At 50.6% G+C, this 23,987-nt stretch overlaps 1 protein-coding gene across 8 annotated transcripts in view; it reads left to right on the top strand.

Annotated features, from left to right (window-relative positions):
* ALPL (alkaline phosphatase, biomineralization associated) overlaps positions 1–23,987 on the top strand; it is an 84,586-nt gene that overhangs the window by 40,447 nt on the left and 20,152 nt on the right. Inside the window, exons 1-2 of one of the 8 annotated variants that reach the window (XM_008537804.2) lie at positions 17,183–17,261; positions 18,034–18,137. The exons of 3 other annotated variants lie outside the window; for them this stretch is intronic. Coding sequence is in view for 1 of the 5 variants with exons in the window: in XM_008537802.2 (XP_008536024.2) it covers positions 10,892–10,898 (7 nt within the window). In the remaining 4 variants the exon portion in view is untranslated. Of the gene's footprint in view, positions 1–10,717; positions 10,899–15,680; positions 16,054–17,182; positions 17,262–18,033; positions 18,138–23,552; positions 23,615–23,987 lie in introns of those variants that run through there. 4 more of the 8 variants (XM_008537802.2, XM_070599463.1, XM_008537803.2 and 1 more) reach the window with 4 other exon arrangements.

The following is a 23,987-nucleotide window of genomic DNA, read 5'->3' as shown; positions in this document are numbered from 1 at the left end:
TCCAGGAAGTGAAACCAAACTGTCACCTCACCCCTGCCTGGGGCAGCCCTAACATATGTCAGCTCCCTAATTCCCTGGCACTCCCCACGGCTGACAGCAACAGGCACTAGCACCCCTCCAGGTGGGGAAGGTCCATGACAGCTCAGAGGAAGGTGCTGCTGTGATCTATAGTACACAGAGGCAGAAGCGAGGCTCAGCGTGGTTAGGTAACTTGCCCAGGGTCACACAGCTGGTGGGTGGTGGAGCTGGGATTTGAACCTGCAGTCTGGCGTCTGTCTCCTCTGCCACCCAGTCTGCTGTTTTGGGGATGTCTGGTCCAGAGATCCGGGCTTGGCTCCGAACAACCTTAATTTGTTTTGTGATAATAGTCAGAGTTGTCATTGCCTGAATCCCTGTGTATGGCCTGCTCGGAAAATAGCTCACATGTGCTCATTTGGGCCTCTTAGCCTCCCCACAGGGTAGCACTCCAAGCCCTATTTTCTCAGGTGAAGAACAGAATCGCAGGGAAGAGAAGGGACTTGCCTAAGGTCACACAGCTATAAATGGTTAAGCCAGATTTTGAACCTGGGCAGCCTGGCTCCAGAATGTGGGCCCGTAATCACTTCATAAATATTAGATAAATCTCTGCAGGCCAGATGTGTAAACTCTTGAACCTGACGGGTTCGTCAAGAGCCAGACTCGGGGAGGGGATGCAAGGCAGGATAGACTAGGTGACGCTCCCTGGCGCCCTGGGCTGAGGAGTGCAGAGTCTCTGTCTCCTGTGTGTGATTCCTGGGGGAAGGAAGGGGTGGGGGTAGGGGTCGCGGCGGGGCAGTCTGGGTGTCTCCAGGACCAGGGTCAGGGCGAGGCCAGAGCAGTTAGCCTGGCTGAAGCTACTGCTAACTCAGAAACCTCAGCGGGGCCTTGGCCCCAGCCTCAGTGCAGGGCTCTGGCCTCGGTCCTGACCCTCCTGGGTTTCCATCTCAGGCTTCCAAAGTCTCCCTGGGATGGGAGATCTCAGAGCACTGGCTTGTGTGATGTTTGCTTTGAAAGCTCTTCCTTCAACACCCAAATTCCTGGGCTGGCCCGCCTGCACCACTTCCCCCTTTCAAAGTGGATCCTTTCCTCTTGGGTAGCTACGTGATTTGAATAATCAAGTGTTTCCCTGCTGGGCCCTGGCCAGGCAGAGCTTAGCTGTGCAAAGCCTCCAGCAGGGTATCTGAGGCAGGCCTGCCAACTTCCTCATCCAATCCCGGAGGGGGAAATACAGGAAAACGCCTGTCCTGTTGGCTTTGCCAGGCCAGGCCCCAGACAACCCCTGCGACAGGCAGTGCTGGCGTTGGGCTTTCTCGCTTCATGGCCTGGAGTGGCTCCTGGTGGGGGAAATTTCAGGAAATTCCTGTTTCAGGAAACTCCTGCTGGAGTGGCCTTTCTCATCAGCTAGGCTGCTTGGCACCTGTCAGGGCGGAGAAGGGAGGGAGCAGAGTCAGGAAGAGGGAAAGATGGGTGCAGGAGAACATTCATTCATTCATTCAACAAACATTGTCTCAGCCCACCTGCCTGCTAGGCCCAGGGCTGGGTGGTGGAATTTACAGATGAATCTGGTATAGTTTTTACCTTCAAAGAGCATCCAGTCTGTGGGGAGATGGTCGTGTAAACAGACCCACACAGAGTCCCAGGTGGTGTCAGGATGAAGGAAAGCACAAGAGTCGTGGGACCCCAGGAGCCACTTAACCAAGCCTCGGGCAGAATGACCACAAAGCATTTCTGGAGGAGGTGGGTTCATTCTTTTTCTGTCTCCAATAAATACTCAATGGGCATCTTCTAGAGGCAGGCGTGGCCCCAGGTGCTGGAGATTCAGCAGTGAGCAACACAGAGTCCTTCTTCAGGAGCCCTCTGTCTTGAAAGAGACAGACCATAAAGCAATTAAGTTAATGCCAGCCAGTGATGAGCGCTGTGAAGAAAGTGAGCAGGGTTGTGAAGCAGCCAGGGCCTGGGGTGCGGTGGGGGCTTCTTCCCCCGCCCCGTGGGCAGGGGAGGACTCAGAGGAGGTGGCCCTTGTTCTGAGGAATGAGAAGTGAGCCAAGCAAAGGCCTGGGAGAGCAGTGTTCCAGGCAGGGGAACAGCCAGTGTGAAAACCCTGAGGGAAGAGAGCAGGGCACAGAAGGGCTGAGCGGTGAGGGGCTGGGGCCGGGAGATAATGTCAGAAAGGTGGGCAGGACCTGGGCCTTGCAGACATCCACCCTGCTCTGGAAGAATGAGCAGGGGCCTGCCGGGAGAAGTAAGGGGTTAGCTGGCCTTCCGTTGGGTGGACGGCCCCTTAAAAACAGTTTGAGCAGGAATGGCCTTTGGGGCCTGCCTCTCTAGCCCTCTGCAGGTACAGATGGGGTGGCCGAGACCCAGAGAGGGAAAGCGTCTCTCCCACGATCACAAAGGGAGGCAGGGGGACTGGATCAAGGTCCCCTAGCCACCAATCTGTTTCTCTCTGATTTATTTGTCCACACAGCCCCTCTGAATTAAGGCGGACATTTATTAGGCACTTACTGTTTGTCAATAAAGTTACATACACGCCAAGTTTGACAGGAGGAAGGGGAGGCTCAGAGAGATCCTGGGGCCCGGGTAGGGGTCATTCAGACCTGGATTCCATATGATCCACCCTGGCCAAGTGACTGAACCTGAATTTACTCGTGAAATGGGGATGGTAGTGGTTTCCAGGTCATAAGACTTTTGAGGATTCAATGAGAAGGACACATGTTGAGATTGGCAGAATGCGAATATTGACTGAGCATTTTTGTTTTCGTTTAAGTTATCTTATGAACCCTGGGATCTTTCATTGGCTTAATCATGATCCTTGTTTCCAGCACTCTCTTTGGTCCATATGGCCCTCTTGTCTATTTTATTACTCAAAATAAAATTAAAACACCCATGAACCGTCATCCAATGCCAGGACTAGAATATTGAGAGTAATTTACATCTTCTCTGGGCTCCTCCATTCCTCTCCACCCTCCACCCTTCGTGTGGGGTAACCACTGTCCTGAGTCTTGGGGTTCTCATTCCTTTGCCTTTTTTGATGATTATTTTTTAATTGTGATTTTGATTAACGTTTTTTATTAGTATTATCACATATAAATGTATTTGTCATATATATCTCTGGAGTTTCTCATTCACTTTGCCTTTTTTTGATTAGTATTTAAAATCATATATAGGGGTTTTATTTTTTTATTTTTATTTTTTTTTTGACAGTTTAAAAAAACACGTTTATTTCTATGGTTCTGGAAGCTGGGAAGGCCAAGATGAGGGTAGCAGCCAGTTCAGTTCCTGGTGAGGACTTGCTTTGTGACTTGCCACCTTCCTGTCTTCTCATGTGGCAGAGAGAGAGAGAGAGCTCTGGAGCCTCGTGTTCTTATAGGGGCCCTAATCCCGTCCTGCCAGTCCTACCCTCATGAACTTGCAAAGACCCGTCTCCAAATACCATCACGGTGGGCGTTAGGCTTCAACCTGTTGGAGGGACGCAATGCAGTCTAGCGTGTCTTCTGCTTTCCTGTCTCTTGCCTGAGGTGACTGAGCGTTGGTGGGGGAAGTCTGAGCTAATAGGTGTTTCCAGGCTCTTGTGGGCTTTCCGCTGGCCCTTTCTGCACCTAATTCTGTTTCTCGACACTCGGTCAAGTTTCCTGCAGTGGTCATTCCAAATTTCATTCCACTCTCTCCTTTATCGTCTTAGCATCCCTCTCACACTCACAGGCAACCTTTATTCTTAATTTACTGAGATAGCACAGGCTGGGGAACAGGGGCCCCCCAGTGCCCTTTCTCTCTGTCTCAGGGAGAGGCGGCGCTCTTTGCTAAGGCAAACTCCTCCATCTCCTCTCTGATTACTCTTCTGCCATATATAGGGGTTTTATATATACATATTTAACTGTATGAAAGGGTCTCAGTCTTTCCATATCTTCTGGGACCTGCGTTTTTCACTCAACCTTATATTGCTGAGATTCATCCATATTGTTACATGTAACTGTAATTCTTTTTTTTCTTTTTTAAAGATTTTTTTTTTTCCTTTTTCTCCCCAAAGCCCCCCAGTACACAGTTGTATATTCTTCACCGCGGGTCATTCTAGTTGTAGCATGTGGGACGCTGCCCCAGCGTGGTCCCATGAGCAGTGCCATGTCCACGCCCAGGACTCGAACCAACAAAACGCTGGGCCGCCTGCGCGGAGCACGCGAACTCAACCACTCTGCCACGGGGCCAGCCCCTGTAATTCTTTTTTTATTACTGTATAATATTCCACTGGGCAACTGCTCCACAATTTTTACTTATTAAATTTCCTGTTAATGGCATTTGGGTTATTTTCAGGTTTTTGCTAGTATGGAAAAAGCATCCATGAATATTCATGTACATGCTTCCTAATGCATGCATATAGGAATTTTCTCTCGATGTATACTAGGAGTGGAATCGTTGGGTCGTAGGGTATGTGAAAATTTGTTTAGTATTACAAGATAAGAGAAAACTGCTTTCCAAAATGACTGTACCAGTTTACACGCCCACCGATAATATATAAGTCCTGTTCTAAAACGCACAGTGTTGTCGAACTTAATTTTGTCCAACCAGATAAGTGTAAGGATTTCTCATTGTAAACTTGATTTGCACTCCCCTGACGACCCGTAAGGTTGCACAAGTGTGTCTGAGTGTGTCCGAGTCCTCTTCCAAGAATGTCTTTTGTCCGTTTTTCTACTTGTCCTTTCCTTATTAATTTGTAATAGTTCTTTACATTCCTGAGTCAAATCACATTTTAGAAACTGAAATTCTAGCATTTAACATAGTCTAATTTAGCAATCTTTTATTTACTAGTTAGTGCTTTTTGGGTCTTGTTTAAGAAAGTGTGCCTTACTCCAAGGTCAGATAGCCATTCGCCTACAGTTTCTTCTAAATGTTTCAAAGTTTTGTTTTCTGCATTTGAGACCTTGATCCGTGGGCAGTTGATTTTGTGTAGAGTGTAGGTAGGGATCCAGCTGAATTTTTTTCTTATCTGGATACCCATTTTTTCTTATGTTTTTCCAGTTGTTTCCTGCTAATATATAGAAATGCTATAGTTTTTTGCATTTGATCTTATCAAGCTAACTTGCTAAACTCTATTTCCAATTATTTGTCTGCAGATTCTATGCAGATAATCAGTTATAAATAGTGATAGCTTTCTTTTGTATTTTTAAATCTTTATGCTTTTAACCTTTTTTCTTATCTTGATACACTGTTTAGGACTACCAGTACTAAGATTGTATAAATAAAAGTGGTGGTGCTGGGCCGGCCCGGGGCTCAGCAGTTAAGTGCAGCCCGGGGTTCGCTGGTTTGGATCCCGGGTGTGGACATGGCACCGCTTGGCAAGCCATCCTGTGGTAGGCGTCCCACATAGAAAGTGGAGGAAGATGGACATGGATGTTAGCTCAGGGCCAGTCTTCCTCAGCAAAAAGAGGAGGATTGGCAGCAGTTAGCTCAGGGCTAATCTTCCTCAAAAAAAAAAAAAAAAAAATGGTGGTGCTAGGTATCTTCACCTTCTTTTTTATTTTAGAGAGAATGTTCTAATGTTTCTCCATTTAGGATATATGTGTTGTAGCTTTTTTATAAATTTGCTTTTTTCAGGTTAAGGAAGCTCTCTTCTATTCATAGCTTATTGAAATCTTTTTAAAAATAATAATTTGTGTTGAATTGTATTAAATGCTTTCAAAAAGTATCTTGAGATGGTTATATGGTTTTTCTCTTTTAATCTTTAATCTTTAAGTGTAGTTAATATAGATAACTATATAATGTAGATAACATAGATAATATAATCTAACATATAGATTTTCTAATATTAAACCGTCCTTGCATTCTTAGGAGCAGCCTAACTTGTTCATTATGTAAATATTTGGTTATGCTCTGAAAATATCTTGTTTAGAATTATTACATCAACTTTCATGAATAAAATGGGCCTCCAGTTTTCATTTTTATATTGTACTTTTCTGGCTTTGGTGTTGCAATTATAATGGCCTCATAGAATTAGATGGTAATATTTTCTCTTTTACTGTTCTCTGGAAAAGTTTGGGTAAAATCGAGATAATTTATTTCTTGAAGTCTGATAGAACTCACCTGTAAAATCATCTTGACCTGTTGTTTTCTTTGTGGAAAGACTTTAACTACTGTTCAGTTTTTTAATTCAGGCTCTTTATTTCTTCTTGAGTCAGTTTTGGTAAGTTACATTTTTTGGAATGTATGCATTTAATCTACATTTTCAAAATATTGGTGTAAGATTGCTTCTGGCATTTTCTTATTGTATTCCTCTTTTCCACAATAATTGTGTCTTATATATTTCTCTCTCTCTTTTTATTTTTTAGATTAATTTTACCTCAAGTTGATTGACTTTTTTAAAGGACCAACTTGTGGCCTTGATCTTCTCGATTGAATCTTTTCCATTTTGTTGCTTTCTGCTCGTTATAATCCTCTTTTACTTTCTTTGGGTTTCTGTTTTTTCTAACTTCCTAAATCGGACACTTAGCTCATTCATTTTTAGCCTTTCTTTGCTGCACTCCACAATTTTTGATATATAGTGTTTTTATTATCATTTAGTTCTAAGTAATTTTACATTTCTACCATATGTTTTTCTTCGATCCATGAGTTATTTAGGGTTGTTTTAAATCGCTAAGTGTATGGGGGAATTGTTTGTGCTTCAAAACATAACTTCTAACTTAATTGTACCATGGTTAGAGAATGTGGACTATGTGAAAACCTTTTATTTAAACTGTATTTGCTTAGGCTTCACTTATCTTTAGCAACGTCCGTGGAATGTGTTTCTATTACTTAAGTGCTTCCTTCAAACTTGTTTGTTTTTTTGGGAGGGGTGTCTTTTTGTCTTGGAGGAGGTCTTGCACGTTGTGATTTATTAGCTTTTAACGTTTGAATGACACTTTAGCTGCATATCAAATTCTCGGTTTAAATTCTTTTCCTTTGCTACTTTGGTCAAGTCAGTTTGGTGCTTCTTCCTCTGGAAGTGATGTGTTTTTCTCTATTTAAGCATTTAGAGTGTTTTTGTTGTCCTTTGGTCTTCACTGTGTTTCTCCAGTGTGCATTTTTCCTTATCGGTCCTGTTTGTTATATCTGGGGCCCGTTCAGACAGAGACCAAGGTTGTCTTCATTATTTCTTCAACTCTCTCCCCCCTTGATTTACTTTCCTCTCTTGGGACTCCTATGATCTAGATGTTGACACTTACACTTCCACCAGCTCTTTTTTTGTTGATATATAATTTCATACAATAAAAGGCACAGATCTTAAGTGTTCAATTCAATGTGTTTTGACAAGTCTACGTTACCTTGTAACCATGACCCCCAAACAAGATCATAATTTAAAAAACATTTCTAGCACCCCCAAGTCCCCCCACATCCCTTTCCAGTCCATTTTGCCTCCCGAAGACAATCATAATTCTGATTTCTTTTGCCATAGATTAGATTGGTCTTTTCTAGAGTTTCATATAAATGGAATCATACAGTTTGTACTTTTTATATTCAGCTTCTTAGCATAAGGTTTTTGAGATTCATCTATTTTTTTTGTGTCTGTAGTTCACCTCTTTTTATTGCGGAGTAGTTTTCCATTGTATTGACATACCACCATTGCTTATTCATTCATCTTAATGAACGTTTAAGCTGTTTCCCATTGTGGGGTGTTGTAAAGCTCCTATGAACACTTACGTATGAATCTCCTAGATATATTTTCATTTCTTCTGAATGAAGACTCAGGAGTGGAATTGCTGGATCACGTGATAAGTGCATGTTTAACTTTATAAGAAATTGGCAAACTCTTTACCAAAGTCACTGTCCTCTATTACACTCCAGTGAGCAATAGAGGAAACTTCTGGATTTTCTTCATTCTTGCTGATGTTTGATTTTGCAAATCATTTTGATTTGGTTTTAGTCATTCTGGTGGGTGTGAAATGGGCTTAATTTTCATTTACCTGATAAGTAATGATGTGGAGCATCTCTCTGCGAACTGTTGGTCATCTGTATATTTTCTTTTTGAAGTGGCTAAGTCTTTTGTCCATTGTGTGTGTGGGGGGGGGCGGGAGTGTTTATAATTTTATTGTCAACTTTAGGAGTTCTTTCTTTACTGGATGCGAGTCCTTTGTCAGCTATATGTACTGTGAATGTTCTTTCCCATTATGTGTCTTGTCTATTCAGTTTCTTAATGGTATCTTCTGATGAGCAGAAATTTTAAATTTTGATGAAATCCAATTTAACAGTTTTTTTCCTTTAATGAAATTAATACTCCTTTCCTATCCCAAAGCCACAGGAATATCCTCTTATGTTTTCTTCTAGAAACTTTATGGTTCTGGCTTTTATAAGTAGGTTTTTGATCCATTTCAGATTAATGGAGTAAGATCAGGGTTGATGTTTTAACTTTTAACTGATATTTTCCCATTTCCTTCATATTTTCTGTTCCTTACTCTGCCCCAGCTTCCTCCTGGAAGTGTTCCTCCCTCTGATGTCCCGGTTCCCTGTTTCATTCCTCACCTTCTGTGTCCATTCCACAATTCCTTCTACCTGTTCGGTTTGTTATCTCAGCTGATTTTTCATATAGAATATGAAACATTTCCGCTTGGATCCTTTAATGCTTCCTTGTTCTGCTTTGTATCACTACTATCTTTCCTTATCTCTTTTACGTGTTTCTGATGCTTATTTAAAATTCTCAGCCGTCTGTTGAACGCGGCTGATTCCAGGACTCTCTCTAATCCCTTTGTTTTTCTTTGGAAGCCCGTGCGCCCCTTGGGTTCCCTGTTCTTTAATCCGTGAGCTCATCCCTCTGGCGGGTTCAGTGCTTCTGTCTGGTGCTGCATCTTGGAGTAAGACGCTAAGCCTGATTCTCATCTCTGTCGGCACCAAGGTGCCCAAGGAGATGACAGTCCCAGAGTGGAGACCCCCGGGCAGCAGAAGCGCACAGTTCCTCCCTGGGTTTGGTGCTGCCACTCACCCTCTCCAAGGGACTAACTCCGCAGGATTGGGCCTCACATTTGGCAGCCAGGGGAGGGGGCTGTCTGTCCAGGTCAGGATCCACCGGCCTCGAGGTCTGCACGAGGGAGGGGCAGAGCGACTCTGGGGGCCCGCTGGCTCCCTCTGGACTCCTGCAATTCCACGTTGCCTGCTGCGCTGTCTGAGTTTGCTCCAGCAGACACCTGTGCCATCGGCCTGGGCTGCCAATGTCGGTGTGAGAGCAAGGGCCTCGGCTGTCCCAGGAAGTGGGCACAGGGCAGGCGGCTACACGCAAGGCTGGATGCAAAGACGCACGAGCAGAACTCAGACCTGACTTTCTTTTCTACGACATTCTCTGCTACCCTGAAGACTGCGCTCTGCTCCTCCTTCTTGCTGCAGCACCCCTCCCACCCCACACACCCGTTTAAAACCCCCTTCCGTCTCCCCAGGAGGTTCTGTCTTCTCCATAATTTCTTCGACTTAGTGATGTCTTGCTCTGTTGTTACTCTGGAGTTGATTAGAGGAAGAGGATCCAGAGCCGCATGTGTTCCCTCGCTGTCAGTTTTAGGGTGTCCACACCCCACTCCTCCACCGCTCCACCAGCCAGAGCACGATGACCTCAAAAGAAAAACAGCAAAACGACCAGAGATACCAATGGAGTCGGCAATATTAGAACAGATGGACCAGGAATTCTAAATAAGCATTAGAAACATGCAAACAAAATAAGGAAAGATACTAGCAAAATAAAACAGAATGAGAAAGTGCTGGCAATTGAAAGAATCACATGGAAACATTCAGTATGAAAACCCAGCCTCATCCGCTGTCCCCATCCCAGCTTGCATGGACTGTACAGCTTACTGGTCTCCAGAAAAGACCTGCATGGCCTCCAGACCCTCGCATGGGCTATTCCCTCTGCTTGGAGCCTTCCCTCCACTTCTGCTGGAAAAATTCTGGTGCCTCCTCCAGACTCCTTCCCTGACTGCCTCTCATGGTCAGTGTGATACTCAGTGATGCCACGGGGTTCTGGAGTTAGAGAACCAAGGTGCTTGTCCTGATTCTTCAACTAACTGGCTGTGTGATTTTGGGCAATTCGCACTACCTCTCTGGACCTCAGGCTCCTGCTGGGAAAAAATGAGAGTATCGGGCTAGATTATTCCTAGAGTCTCTTTCAGCTCTGACAAGCTGGTGCAGTGGTTAAGAATGAAGGTTGTGGAATGGGACTGCCCATGATCCCCTGCTGGGTCAGCTCTTAGTCTCTGTGTTTCAATGAGGGATTATGTCAATTCACGAAGCCTCAGTTTACTAACCTAACATAATGATTAAGAGCTTGTACTTTGCAGTTGGATGATTTGGGTTCATAATCCCAGCTGTGCTACTTGCCTGCTGTGTGACTGTAGGCAAGTTACTTCACCTCTCTGTGTTTTCTTCCTCTTCTGTAAAATGGGGATGATACTAAGAGTGCCTACCTCAGAGTGTAGCAGCACGATGAATGCAGCCGTTGTTCTGCTGGTGGTGGTTGCTCGCCCTTATACAGACTTCTCCATTCAGTTCAACAAATTCCTGGAGTTTGTCTCCCCAGCTCTGCTTAAGTGCTTTCTAAATACGTTGTCTATCGAATTTCCTCTCTTCAGAGATACTCTCCATCGCATTTTATCTTTACAACAACCTTGCAAGGTGGCGATGACTAACCGTGTTTTACAGATAAAGAAGCTGCATCTCCAGACATAAGTCACTTGCAAAGCCACACGGCCAGGGCTTAACCGCGTGGCCACCTCCCGGCCGGCCGAAGTCTTTCCGCCGCAGTTTTCAGAAAGATGAGGCGGAAGTTTGGGGGGATTACCGAACAAATCCAGCTGGGAAAGCTCCGCGAGAGGCTCCGCCCGCCTCGCGCTGGATTCCAGCTGTGGACCCGCCCCCGGCCGCGCGCAGGATGTCTCGTAGGTTTGGTGCAAACGCGGGCTTAGGGATGGGCCACAAGTGAATTGAGGAGACAGAACAAGAGTGGGGTGGACAATTAGGGGCTCGTATGACCGGGATGGAGAGCCAGCTGGGCCCTGGGAGAGGGAGGAGGGCGACGGAGGACCCGGAGTCCGCGGGGGAGCGCTGAGCTCCGCGAGCCTGGAGCCGAGGCTGCGAGCGGGCTCCGCGGGGGGCGACGCGCGCCTGGCCGAGAGGCGGCCCCGGGAGCGGGCCTGCGCGTGTGGCGTCGCCTCTCAGAGCCTCAGTTTCCTCCTCTGCAGGAGGCTCCCGGCCCATGTGGCTGCGCTAGGGGAGAGGGCGTGGGAGCGCGGCAGCCGTGCGCGAACCTCCGACCCCGGCCGGGCAGGTGGGCCCGCGCCGACTCGGAAACCCCGGTCTCCTCCTAGCCAAGTGGGATCCGCCGCTCGGCTGCGTGGGGTCGCTGCAGGATCCGATGGGGACTTTCTTGCTGACACCTTCTCTGGCCTCTCTATTTAAATCCGCGACCACCGCCTCCGCTCCCATCCTCTTCCCTGCCTTCTTCCTCTGCGTCGCACTCACCACCACCTGGCGTCCTTTTGATTTGACTTCTTTCCTCGTCCGCTCGCCACCCACGAGGAGGGATTGGGCTGTTTGGTTCAGCACCTAGAACAGCCCCCGGCGTGTAGTAGGAGCTCAGTAAACAGGGTCGAAGCGAATGTCGGTTGGATAACACATAGGGAAGGCCCCAGTGCATGGGGGTGTTGTCAGTGTCCGCTGGACCTTAGGGACCGAGGGCAGAGGCACCAGAGGCCAGGACAGCTCGCTTGGGGTGCCAGGGGCCGCCCATGAGAGCACTGGGGCCTGGCTTTCATTCGGGGTAGGGCCTGGTCCTTCTCCAGCTGCAGCCTGCGGGAGCTGAGCCTCAGGAGAGTGGAGCTGGATGGCGCTGAGCCCGGGCTTCTCAGGGAGCCAAGACCCTTGGGCGAACAAGAAGCCGGTGACACCTGGCTTTCTTGTTTTCTTTAGCTTCTTAACCACTCTGACTGCCCCCAAGTGGAACAAACTATGTCACAGAAATGACAGCCCCAGTGCCACCCCTGCCATCCAAAGGCCAGGAGGAACAGCCCGGGCTTGGAGCCGGGCAGGTCAGGGGCGTGGCCGGGCCCTGGCCCTCATTGGCAGAGGGGTCTTGGACAAGTCACTTCACCTCTCTGAGCCTCTGTTTCCTCCTCTGTGAAATGCGTGTAGCAGCGTTCCCCCTGTACGCTGGCCTCCCAGGGCTTTTGTGTGAAACCCAATAAAAAAGCGTATTCTGAGGAGTCGTCAGTAGGCTGAAGTGCTAGAAGGCAGAGCTTGTGCCTGCGGCCCCTAACACAGGGCCTGGCCACAGGAGGTACTCGGAACCTGGTGGTCAAGGAGCTGTGAAACTCAACCGCCAACAACCTGTTGGAGGGGAGGGTCAGAGCCCTGCACGGAGTGGGGCTCTTAGCCAGATTCCCCCCCAAGGACCTCCTACAGTTCCACAGGTTTATAGATTCCAGGAGGAAAACCTAATTTGTATTCAGCTGTACTCTTATTTTACCATGCACTTGAAACTTATTGACCCATCTTTAGCTTGTTTGCAAGATTTTTCCTTTGGTGGGAATAGCTGGCTGAGTATGGCACGATGTGGTTGCTTGCAGTGTAAGGGGCTGAGAGAAACTGGCTGAACTGAAGTTCTAAGGTTAGACTCTGTGTTCCAAATAACAGAAAGTCCAAGGCAAACAATAAGGGGAATTAATTGGCTCATGTAACCAGCATGTTCAGATGTAGGCTTCAGGCATGGCTGCATCAAGGGGCTTAAGCAATGTCGCCAAAGACTCAGATACTCTGCCCTCCTCTAATCCACCTTCTAAGGGGTTGCCTCATCTTCACTCCATAGTCCCCTCGCCATTGCCTCACACCCTTACAACACACCATCCAGGTGGGGAGAGTCTTCCAGCTTAAGCCTATCAGGACTCACCTGGAGCTGCTGGAGGTGAGATCAATCTCACCCAGACCACAGGGCTGAAAGGGGGAGGGTACTTCCCCAAGGAAACTTTGGGTGTTGTTAGGAACGGGGAATGGATTCTGGGTGGCCAACGTTACAGCAAATATCCGCTACAGTCACTAGAGGGGGAGCAGTGGAAAGCCCTAGAAACATCTGCACAGCACATTATAGTTCACAAAATTCCTTCCTTCCCAAGAAATTGATACTGGAGGCAGAATGGCATTTATTATCTCTGATTTACAGACGAGGAAACAGCCCTTGAGTATTCGGCCTCTCTGTGCAGAATAACAAACCCAGAGGGGCCGGCCCAGGCGGGAGGGGCCAGTGGGACGGAAGGCCCTCCCTTTGTGGAGGGAGCGCTCTGTCCAGATAGGAGAGGCCCTGAGCAGGCTGCAATCACGGGAAAGCTCCGGAGCTGGTCCAGGGTTGGAGGGAGCAGCCCGACATGAGGACGGGTCACGGGCACACACACCATGGGAGTCGTGCAGCGCTCACCGCCAAGACCCCAACAAACACACGCACGCAGGAGGGGCGACTTCACCTGGCACACTGGTGCCAGCTCCCTGGGTGTATCTGGGTGGGGAAGCCTAAGGTCTGCCATCAGTGACAGAAGCTGGCAAGTGACTGGGATGGGGGAGCGAGCGCACGGGATGTGCCGCCAGCCAGGCCTGGCTAACTCCCAGCTCTCTCACATGCCTCCTGTGTGACCTGCACCTCCTTTCCTCTTTCTGGGTCTCAGTTTTGTCTTCTGACCCAGATCTGATAATTCCCACCTCCCTGGGTTCTCAGAAGGCTGAACCAGATTTCCCAGCACACAGGAAATGCTCCATTAAGAGTTCTCCCCTTTCCGCTTCATAGTGTGCTAACAGCTGTGTGACCTCGGCCAAGTTGCTTAACTTCTCTGCACAGCGAGAGCAATGCTAACTCCTACCACATAGGGTTGTTGTGAGGATTAGATGAATGAACGCATGGAAAGCACTCAGAACAGTGCCTGGCTCCCTTGTTCTCACTATTTCCTCCAGCTAACATTTACTGAGTGTGTAACACGCGCCAAGCCCCGGGCCTCTGTCTCAATGTTCATTGTTGGATTCTCCTTACCATAGCGCCATGACACAGGCACCCGCTGTGACCATGCCCCTCGGGCACGTGAGGACGCTGAGGCCCAGGAAGGTGGGGTGACGTGCCCAAGGCCGTGGAGCCAGTAAGCAGCAGGGGCTCTGCTGAGCACAGCACTCTTGGGTGGGACCCTCACCCCCGTGCGCTCCGGGTTCCTGTCTGGGGTCCGGATGTTGTCCCTTCCCTGCTGCGTCCCAGGGTCACCGTGAAGACCAAACGCAACGGCGGCTGGAGCCTCTGCCAGTGGGAAGGATCTCTGGGAATGTGGGGAACGCCGGGTCGTGGCCCGGTGCGCGAGTGCTCTCTCTGGGAACATCCGTGTCCTCCCGGCTGTGGCGCGAGCTGGGTGGTCGGGAGCCCCCTGCATGTGCCACCAGAGACGCTGCTTGTATTGGCCGCCACCCAGTGGGTCACAAGTTCACGGCCCCCTGTTGCGGGGCCCCCATGGGGCCTGTGGATGGAGGCTGCTTCTCCTCGGGGACGGCGCCAGGGCGTGGGGGGCGGGCCGGGAGTGGGAAGAGCACGGTGGTCAGAGTCCTGCGGGAGGACCCGCCAAAGCGGGGAATATGGGGGAGGAGGGCTGTGTCCCGGTCGCTGGCCTGGCCTCAGCCAGGTCTCCAGCCTGAGATTCTGCCCCCCCAACCCCCCACAAGTGGCAGGTGGTCCCCGTTGCAGGGCAGGCCACAGGTGCCACCAAGAGATCAGGGCCAGGGCCTCAGTCGGTCCTAGACGTGACTGTCCTAGACGTGACTGTTGGACACTCACGCTGTGTGACTTTAGGCAAGTCACCTCACCTCTCTTCTGTAAAGTAGGGACAAGGGAAGCCCTGGCTCCATGGCTATGATGCACCTACAGTGAAATGACGTTTGGGAACAGTGTGTGCTCAAATAGTCACTGCATGTCATCCTGTCATCTGCAAATACATCGTGTGCCTATTGCAGAGAGAACAATGTGGTTCGTTTCCAGTCTTTCCTGCTGCTTTTGAAAGAGTTTATACTTGGCCCTGGGACACAGAAACAAGGAACGTTGCATTCCGACTCAGTCACTTACTAGCTGTGTGACCTTGGGCAACCGACTTAACCTCTCTGAGCTTCTGTTTTTGTAAACTGGGGATAATAATAGTGCCTAGCTTGTAGGTTGTTGTGGGGATTAAATGAGTTAATATAGGTAAGTGTTTAAAACATTGCCTTGCACACAGTAAAGGCTATGAAAAAGTTTGCTGTTATTATTAAAAATACAATGAAAAAGGGTGTAAAATAAGGATTTTCATAGTCTCAGTTTGAAATGTTCTCTTTGGTTGACACAAATCATCAGTGTCTGGAATTGAAGGCGTTGGCATCCACACTCCGCCTCACAGGCCGCCTTGTGCTTCCAGTAAAAGCCCCCCAAGTCCTTAGCCGCTTAGTGGGGGGACCTGTCCCTGCCACTGATGTGCTGGGTGACCCTGGGGAGGTCACGTACCCTCTCTGTGCCTTCCTTATTATTGATTGTGAGAGCAAGGATGGAATGGCCATGTCTCCTGGTACTGGAGGGGCTTCTGCCGCAGTGAGTACAGGGGTGGTTGCCTCAGAGACACACAGCACGTGTCCCCAGCCCACTCAGCTTCCTGGCCTGGCCCAGAGGGAGGTGGCCTGGGACAGAACACGTCGTCTCCGCGGGGTGGTGGAAGCCTGTGTACCCATGGAGCAGCCGTCCGTGATCCTCCTCTGCCCGGGCAAGCCAGCCACCCCAGGCCTCAGGCACTCTTGTCTCTGGGCCCTGCCGTCTCCCTCCCCCGGCTCCCAGCTGCCAGCTTTCCTCCCACGAGTTGAACCTGGACTGGCTTCAGTCCTCTCCTGCAGAGCCAGTTGGTGGGATCAAGAGTGTCCAGGTGCCCAGGGATCCCCAGAAAATCTCGGGTTCCAAAACCCAGACCTGTGGGCCTTCTGACTCCAGCTCTGCTGCGTGGCCTTGGGCAAGCGGCAGACCATCTGAGCGTCAACGTGAAGTGGGCTGGCGAGGAGGCAGTAAGTGAGACGGGGCGTGCAAAGGGCCTGCTCTTGACCAGGCCAAGCTCAGGGAGCACAGCCCTTTGTGGTCGGTCCAGGCTGCCTCTCTGTCCTCTGTCGCCAGCTGTCGGCTCCTGCCTTTCTCCTTGACCTCTGAATGCTGCATCCCTGTGTTCTGGCCTTTGCACATTCGGGTCCTTCTGTCGGGAGCGCCCTCTCTGTTCATCTCAATCCTACCATCCTTCCAGCCTGGCCGTCCTCCTACCCCCTCTGCAGAACCTTCTGGGCTGACCCTGGATGTTTTCTCTCTCTCTCCTTTAAGAGGAAAAGAAAGTGTCAGACTGCCTGGGGGGTTATTTCTTCCCACTCTTGTGTGTGTGTGAGTGTGTGTGTGTGTGTGTGAGAGAGAGAGAGAGAGAAAGAGAGAGAGAGAGAGGGAGAGAGAGGGAAAGAGAGGGAGAGAGAGAGGGAGGTCTGGTCCTGTCAGGAAACATGGAGCCCCTTTACTCTAAGAACTGGGACCTCCACCCCTTAATTAAACACCCCCTCCCCCCCCACACACACACAAGTACGGGTACGCAGCAGGCAGGCGAGTCTTTGGTTTCAGGGTCTTGGAGCTAGAAGCCCTCGCGGGGGCTCCCAGGGGAGCAGGTCTGTGGGGGAGCCCGGGGCGAATGGCTGCCTGGCCGGCTGGGCAGAGAAGGATCTGTCCGTTCTCAGCGCCAGCCCCTCATCCTGCCCCACTTGCCCATCCTTTGTCCGTCAGTCCATCCTCCCCTGCCTGTAATCATAGCTGCTGGCCGACATGCATTGAACACTCTCGTGTCCTGGGCTCCGTTTTAAGTCTTTCCACGTATTAACTCATATATCCTTACAACAACCCTACAGCTTCTCTCGGTCCCCCACTTTGCACGTGAGAAGCCTGAGGCAGAGAGGGGTGGGGTGGGGCCCTGAGCTCCCAGCGCTAGAGGGGCAGAGGCCAGATCTGACGCTGGCGGCCTGGCTCCAGGGCTCACTCCTACTGACACCGAGCTGCCCCTCTGGCCGCTCATCATTGACCCCAGCACCCTTCCACCCCCCTACTGACATTCCCTGCCCACCGTGGCCATGCGCCAGGCTCTGCCAGCCGCCGGGCTGCCGCCAGCTCCGTCCCTGCTCTCTAGGAGCTCACGCCATGGGAAGGAGGCGACAGCAGCGGTTCTCTGACTCTGATAACCGCGATCAAGGTCTTGCGCGCCCGGGTTCTGGGAGCTCGGGGTGGAGCCTGGGCTGCGGCGGGGGGTGCAGGAGGGCGGGAGGACGTCATCGGGTGGACAGCAGGGAACATTCCAGACCCGGGAACGCGGTGTGCAGAGGTGTCGAGGCTGGAGGTGCTTGGGGACAGCCGGCACCTCCTCGGAGCCCTCAAGACACAATGGCTTGGCAGCAGGCAGGGCTGACTCCCGGTGTCCCTGGGCTCCCACGTCTGTTTTCTGCCCAGATGGGGTGCTGTCAGCTGGAGAGCTGAGCCTTGCTCTCTCCCTGGTACCTGGCCCACGGCCGCCTCGAGAGGTCCTTCCTTCCGTCTGACCTGCAGCTGCTCTGACCACCCCACGTTGCATCCTGGGCCCTTCACCCAGAGGCTGCTTCATGGCTGCCGTAAATCACTTCTGTCAGTGAGGGAACAAAGTCCCGGCCAGCAAGGCGTGCCAGAGACGCTGGGCTGGGCTGAGAGCAGGATTCCGTGTTTCTCTCGGACGCTGCAGCTGAAACGTTCCTGGGCAGCTGCTGCAGCCCACTTCAGGGTTCCAGGAGCCCCGCAGCCCCCTGCCCCTTGCCCACACCCACCCGGGGTACAGGGAGGACTCCGCACTCTGCAGCCCCAGCTCCTCGAAAGGGGCGAGAAGGCGTGGCTGTCGGGCCCGAGGATGCTGGCTCCCGGCTGGTTCTGATTGTTCCCTGTGTGTCTCTGGGAAGCAGGAGCTGGAATACCTGCGCTAAGTCTCTTCTCTTCTTTAGGCCTCAGTGTTCCCATCTGAGCAATGGGATAATCTCTAAGGCGATGGTTCTCCAACTGCTCGCAGAATGACTTGCCCGGCCCTGCCCTGGGAGGTTCTGACTGAGTAGGTCTGGCGTGGGGGGGGAACTAGGGGCTTATTTTTGTGAGTTGTTAACTCTCTTTAATCTCTTTTAAGATTTGAATGCGGTCACACCATTATATTAAAACTTTTTCTTTTTCAACCCTCCCTTAATTCAAATCTCATCGGATCCTTATAATACCTAGTCATACAGGCAGCGCAGGGCTGTCAGCCCCTGGAGGAATTTTTACTTTTTTTTTTTTTTTTTTTGAGGAAGAGCTAACTGCTGCCAATCCTCCTCTTTTTGCTGAGGAAGACTGGCCCTGAGCTAACATCTATGCCCATCTTCCTCTACTTTATATGTGGGACGCCTACCACAGCATGGCTTTTGCCATGTCCGCACCCGGGATCCGAACTGGCGAACCCCGGGCCGCCGAGAAGCAGAACATGCGCACTTAACCACTGCACCACTGGGCCAGCCCTATATACACACTTTTAACTGCCTCCTAGATCGTGGTACAGAAAGTTTCCATCACTTCCCAGTCTGCACCCTCCCTGGGTAACCCCTTAGGAATAGGACACAATCACCCCATGTGATTTCTGTGGTTTGGTACCTTTGGGGAAATGTGCTCAAAGGACCCTCCCCAGCCCAGACAGTCCAGGACCGTGCATTCTAGACTGGGACTCCCTAAGAACCAATAATTGCCCCTCTGGCCCTGCGGTGGATGGCTGGGGAGCACAAGGCGACAGTGCTTGGGTCTCATATCGATTTATTAGATTAGTGGGTGGGGGAGCCTTAGAGGGTGTCCCAGGCCCAGGAGCTGGGTGGGTGGGGAGGGTCCCTGGCTGAGCTGCGGTGGAGGGAGCCTGGAGCAGGGGTGAGCCCTGGGTGGGTCCCGTGTGGAGTCCTGTGCAGGGCTTGGCTCAGCACCTTCCATCTGTGTGACCCTGGGTTACCTCCACCATGGCCCCCTGGGCCTCTGTTCCCTCACCTGGAAAGGGGGACAAATGTCTCTAGCTCTCAGGGTGGTTAGTGAGGATTAAAATAAGGTCAAGCATGTCAAACTCAGCACTACACAGATGCTCTCCTGAACGGGAGGCAGATGGTAGGTGGGTAAGGTGACAGGCTCCCAGGTGCAGGGACTGGCCCCTCACCCAGCTGGGAAGTGATGGAGCTGGGGCCTGGACCACACTTGCTTGCTGTGTGACACTTGACGGGATGACTTCCCTGATAAGCCTCAGTTTCCCCATCTGCCAGTGGGGCTAATAAGCGCCCCCTGCCTTGTATCGCTAGGATGTTGTGAGGATCTGATGCAAATTGAGAAAGAAAAAGGCTCCGTGGCATAACGCAAGCGGTTTTCCTGTTTTCATGGTGAGCTCAGTGGCCTTTCTGAAGCAGAGAAGAGCAGACCTCCCTTGGCACTGAGAGGGTCAAAGCATCTTCCCCCGACCTTGGATGCTTTGTACCATGGGATCTGCGGTGTCCCTGGAGGCAGGAGTGTGATAGGAAAAGGCCTGGTCTCGTAGGCAGACAGCTGGCATTGCTGCCGGGCTCTGTGTGTGCCTGGTGGCTTCACCTCTCTGAGCCTCAGTTTCTGAATCTGTAAGACGGAAACCATAACCACCATCCTGGCTTCGTGAGATGCTGCTGGAACCCAAAAGAGATGGATATGGGGGAGGGACACTTTGGGAGCAGAAAGGGCCCCTCCAGGCGGGCGGCAGCTCAGCTGCCTGCAGCCTGTGTGTGCTGACCCTTGGGCAACCGCTGGCTTTGGGCCAATGCCTGGCCAAGGTGTGATGGAAGCCTGCTGCTACCCTGCAGAGCTGGTTTTACCCTAGTTCTGAGGCAGTGCTGGGGTTGGGGTTACAGGCTGTGGAGGCCAGCAGATCTGGGTTCAAATCCTGACTCTACCATTGCACCCCTGAGCTCCCGTTTCCTTCACCTGTAAATGGGGACACTAGTACCTCGCTCTTCTGGGGCCTGGCACACAGCTGGTGCTCAGTAAGAACAGTTTCTCTTATTCTGGACATGGCTTCACCCCTCTGGCTGGTTCAGGGCAGACTCAAATTCCTGGGTTTGTAAGTGGGGTGAAGCAGCCGCTGCTGCTGGGAAAACTGACCGTAGCCCCGGCCAGGGGTCCCTTTCCTTGTCTGCTTTTATTCCACGAGCACAACAGCTGGCACACAGTAGTTGCTTTTTCTACCCCGGCCAGTCAAGAGTCTCCAAGAGGACAGAGACTGGTTCCCCACTGAGTCCTTCGTCCTTAGAACAGAGCCGGTACACAGCAGACGCTCGGTAAATGTTTGGGATGAAGAATGAATGAAGACGGTTGAATGAACAAGCGTCATGTGGGGAAGGACTGGGCTGGGGGAGGGGAGCTTCGTGGGCTGTCTCCCCTCCCATCTCATCCCTCCCGGGCTAATCCCCAGAGATTAACCCCAGGGACAAAGCCAGGCCACAGCCACTGACCCAAGGCTTTGGAGCCAGAGTCCAAGGCTCGTGTGACCGGGCGTGTCCAGGGTGTGGGGTCTGCTCCGTGGGTCCCTGGTTACCCCGAGATGGCCCTCCTGTCCCCTACTCTGGACGTGGTCCTCACGGCAGTCCTCAGCCTCCTCCTCCTGCTGCTGGCCTTGGGCCTGCTCTGTTTCTTCACCTGCCGCCTGGCCAGGCCGCTCAGGTAGGAGAGCCTCCGGCCTGACTCCCTCCCCTGCCGGATCGCCTGCCCTAAACTCGTTTGGCTTCTGTTTGCTCTTGTGGGATAGAGAAAGGTAGCACTCGTCTCTCTCCTCTCCGTGGTGGGGAAACTGAGGCCCAGAGAGGTTGAGTCAGCCTGGGGTTAAGTTGTTCTCGGCCATGGACTAGCTGAGATCCTTCCCTCAGTTTCCTAAACCGTAAACTGGGCTAACAACACTTGTCATGAGGATTAAGTGAGATCACAGATGTCAACAGTTAGCACCGGGCTGGGTGCAACATGAGTACCCAAGAAATGGGCGGGATTTTTGGCAGTTCTATTATTCTGTCATTTGTCCTGGACCTTTTGAGACCCAGCACAGGGCTGGCTTTCTGCCCGACTCCGAGGGACTCCTGGGCCCCAGGATGCTGAGTCAGCCCTCAGCGCCACGGCCCAGCGCTTCTGCCGCCTCCCCTGACCTGCCAAGTAGCTGCTCCTTCTCCGGAGCTCTGGACTTCTGCACACTTGTCATAAATAATCAGGGCACGTAGCCGGGAGCCTGGCAGAGACAGGCCAGCTGGGAGGTGGGGGGCGATGGGGCTGCTACACACCCGGAGGCTCCATTCTGAGCTGGCATAGCATTGGCAAAGGGTGGTGGGTAGCCGGGGCCCCCGCAGCCCCAGACTGGGCCCCACGGAGCCCATCACCCGGGGCTGCCAGAGGGCAGACTCTCTGAGTGGAGAGTCTCTGAGTGGGGGTGGGGGCCGAGCTGGGGAGCCAGCAGGGAGACTCTGGCTTCAGAAGGGTTTCCCATATTCCCACCCCCCTTTCCTTTCCAGGCGGAGGCAATGAGAGAAGGCACCTGCCTGTCTCCAGGACAGGCCCATCTCAATGCCACGTCCCTGGGACCAAAATTCAGAGCATTTCAGCCTGAATCATGGGCTTTTCATTAAGTGAGCATTTATAGAGCTGCTTCTGTGCAGAGTTGAGGATTCAAAGATGAGGAAGATAGTCTCTACTCTCACAGAGCGTCAGGCTAACAGAGAGAGAGAATAATTATACAGGGCTGGAGGAGCCCTTTACCTCTCCTGGGGCCACCCTTCCTTTTTATTTCTCCTTATTTACTTGCTTTGGACACGAGGTGCAGAGGGAGTTGCCTAAGTCCTGTTTCTCCGTGCACGGTGCATCATCAGGAGCTTAGTTTTTGCTCTGTTGGTTCAGCTTACCCTTCATCCCTGCTCCCCAGGACCAATCCCACGGCCCCCCAAAGGTTCTCACGCTGATGTGTTGAATTTGCGTGGGTCCTTGTCAGTTACGCCGTGTTCTGTTTACATTTACATACTAGGTAGTGCATTTTCTTCTTTCCATTCTTTACTCAATCCTATGCTTTTAAGCTGCATCCATGCTACTGTTTTAACTCCTGGTTTTAATTCCACCGCCACATAGATATTGCCTCTGCTACCCTTTACTAATTCATTCCCCTAGTTATGGACAGAGAGGTTGCCGCCAAATCTTTATAATCATAAGTCAGCATTAAAGGGAATATGCCAAAAGCTTCTCCAGTCGTATTATGGTTCTGTAGGTTTTGGTATAAAGTCTTATCAACTTAAGGAAATTCTTTTCCACTCTTGGTTTTCTGAGGGCTTTTACCATATTGTTGTCTTACGTTTCCATTCCCTCTTCCTGGATGATCTCGTCAAGTTTCATCAATTCTTTAAATGCCACTTATATGCTCAGGGTTCCCAAGTGTATACCTCTAGCCAAGACCTCTCTCCCAAGTGCCGGAACATGTATCCATTTGTTCACTTGACGTCTCCACTTCTGAAGGACATCGCAAACTCAACATGTCCAAAACCACGTTCCTTATTTTCCCACCAAATCTCCACCTCACCCTTCAAAACACCCTCAAATGCTGAAGGACTGAATGCTTTTCCTCTAAGATCAGGAACAAGGCAAGGATGTCCGCTCTTGCCTCTCCTATTCATCAGGGTGCTGGAAGTTCTAGCCAGTGCAATAAGGCAAGAAAAAAACAAAAGGCATAGAGATTGGATAGAAAGAACTAAAACTCTCCCTGTTTGTGAATGGCATGATTTTCTCTGTGGAAGATGGCAAAGAATCCACAGACATATACACAAGTCCCAGAACTAACGAGTGAATTTAGCAAGGTCACAGGATACAAGGTCAACATAAAAATCAGTTGTATTTCTATATACTAGCAATGAACAATTAAAACAATGTTATTATTATAGCTCCCCAAAAAGTGAAATACGTCAATATAAATCTAAGAAAACCCATACTGGATCTTTATGCTGAAGACTAAAAAGAACAAAATACGTGGAGAGACATCCTGTGTTGGTATTTGGAAGACTGAGCAGTGCAGACATGTAAACTCTCCCCAGATTGATCTACAGATTTGATACAATACCGATCAAAACTCTAGTGATGGGGAACAGAACTGGGCTTCCCAGGTTTAGAGATGGGGGAGCTTCTGTGACTACAAAGAGACAGCACAAGAGAGGTGTTTTTGGCAGGGGAGTAGAACCGTTCCGTATCCTGATCGTGGTGGGGGTTACAGGAATCTATACACATGTTAAACTTCAGAACTTTCATCTCAGAATTGGGGAACAGGAAGCCTCACCCTTAGATAACCTTATTGCTGACTCTGGAGTCAGCAACCCTGTGGTCAGAATTCTGTTGTGCTATTTGCTTGTTTGTAACCTGGACAAGCCACTTCTCCTTTCAGAGCCTTGGTTTTCTCATCTACAAAGGAGGTCATAGTTCCCTCTCTGTCCACTGCATGGGTGAAAGCCGTGGCGAAAGTCTTCATAAATGGTGAAGTGCAGAACACAGGCCAGTTTCTCTTTGTCTGTGTCCGTTATAGATTGTTTATATAGGCTCCCAGAGAGTAGTGTTTTTATTTTATTCAAGTATAACATACATGCAGAAAAGTGTCCATATCATAAATTGACAGCTTGTGGGATTTTCAGACTGAACCCACCATTTAACCAGCACCCAGATGAATAAACAGAAAGCTACCAGCACCTCACAAGTCTCCTGTGCCCCCTTCAGTCCCTACACCCCTCAGGTGTAGCCTGTATCCTGTCTTCTAAGGCCTCGGGTTAGGGTTCAGACTTTCTGTCATGGGAATCACGCCATATGTACCCTCAGCTCTGCTTCCTTTGCTCAGCCTTGCCTTTGCAAGATTCTTCCATGTTGTTGTGTG

This window comes from Equus przewalskii, chromosome 2, assembly GCF_037783145.1.
Source record: "Equus przewalskii isolate Varuska chromosome 2, EquPr2, whole genome shotgun sequence".
Taxonomy (NCBI): Eukaryota; Metazoa; Chordata; class Mammalia; order Perissodactyla; family Equidae; genus Equus; species Equus przewalskii.
This window is presented reverse-complemented; position numbering and strand designations above follow the sequence as displayed.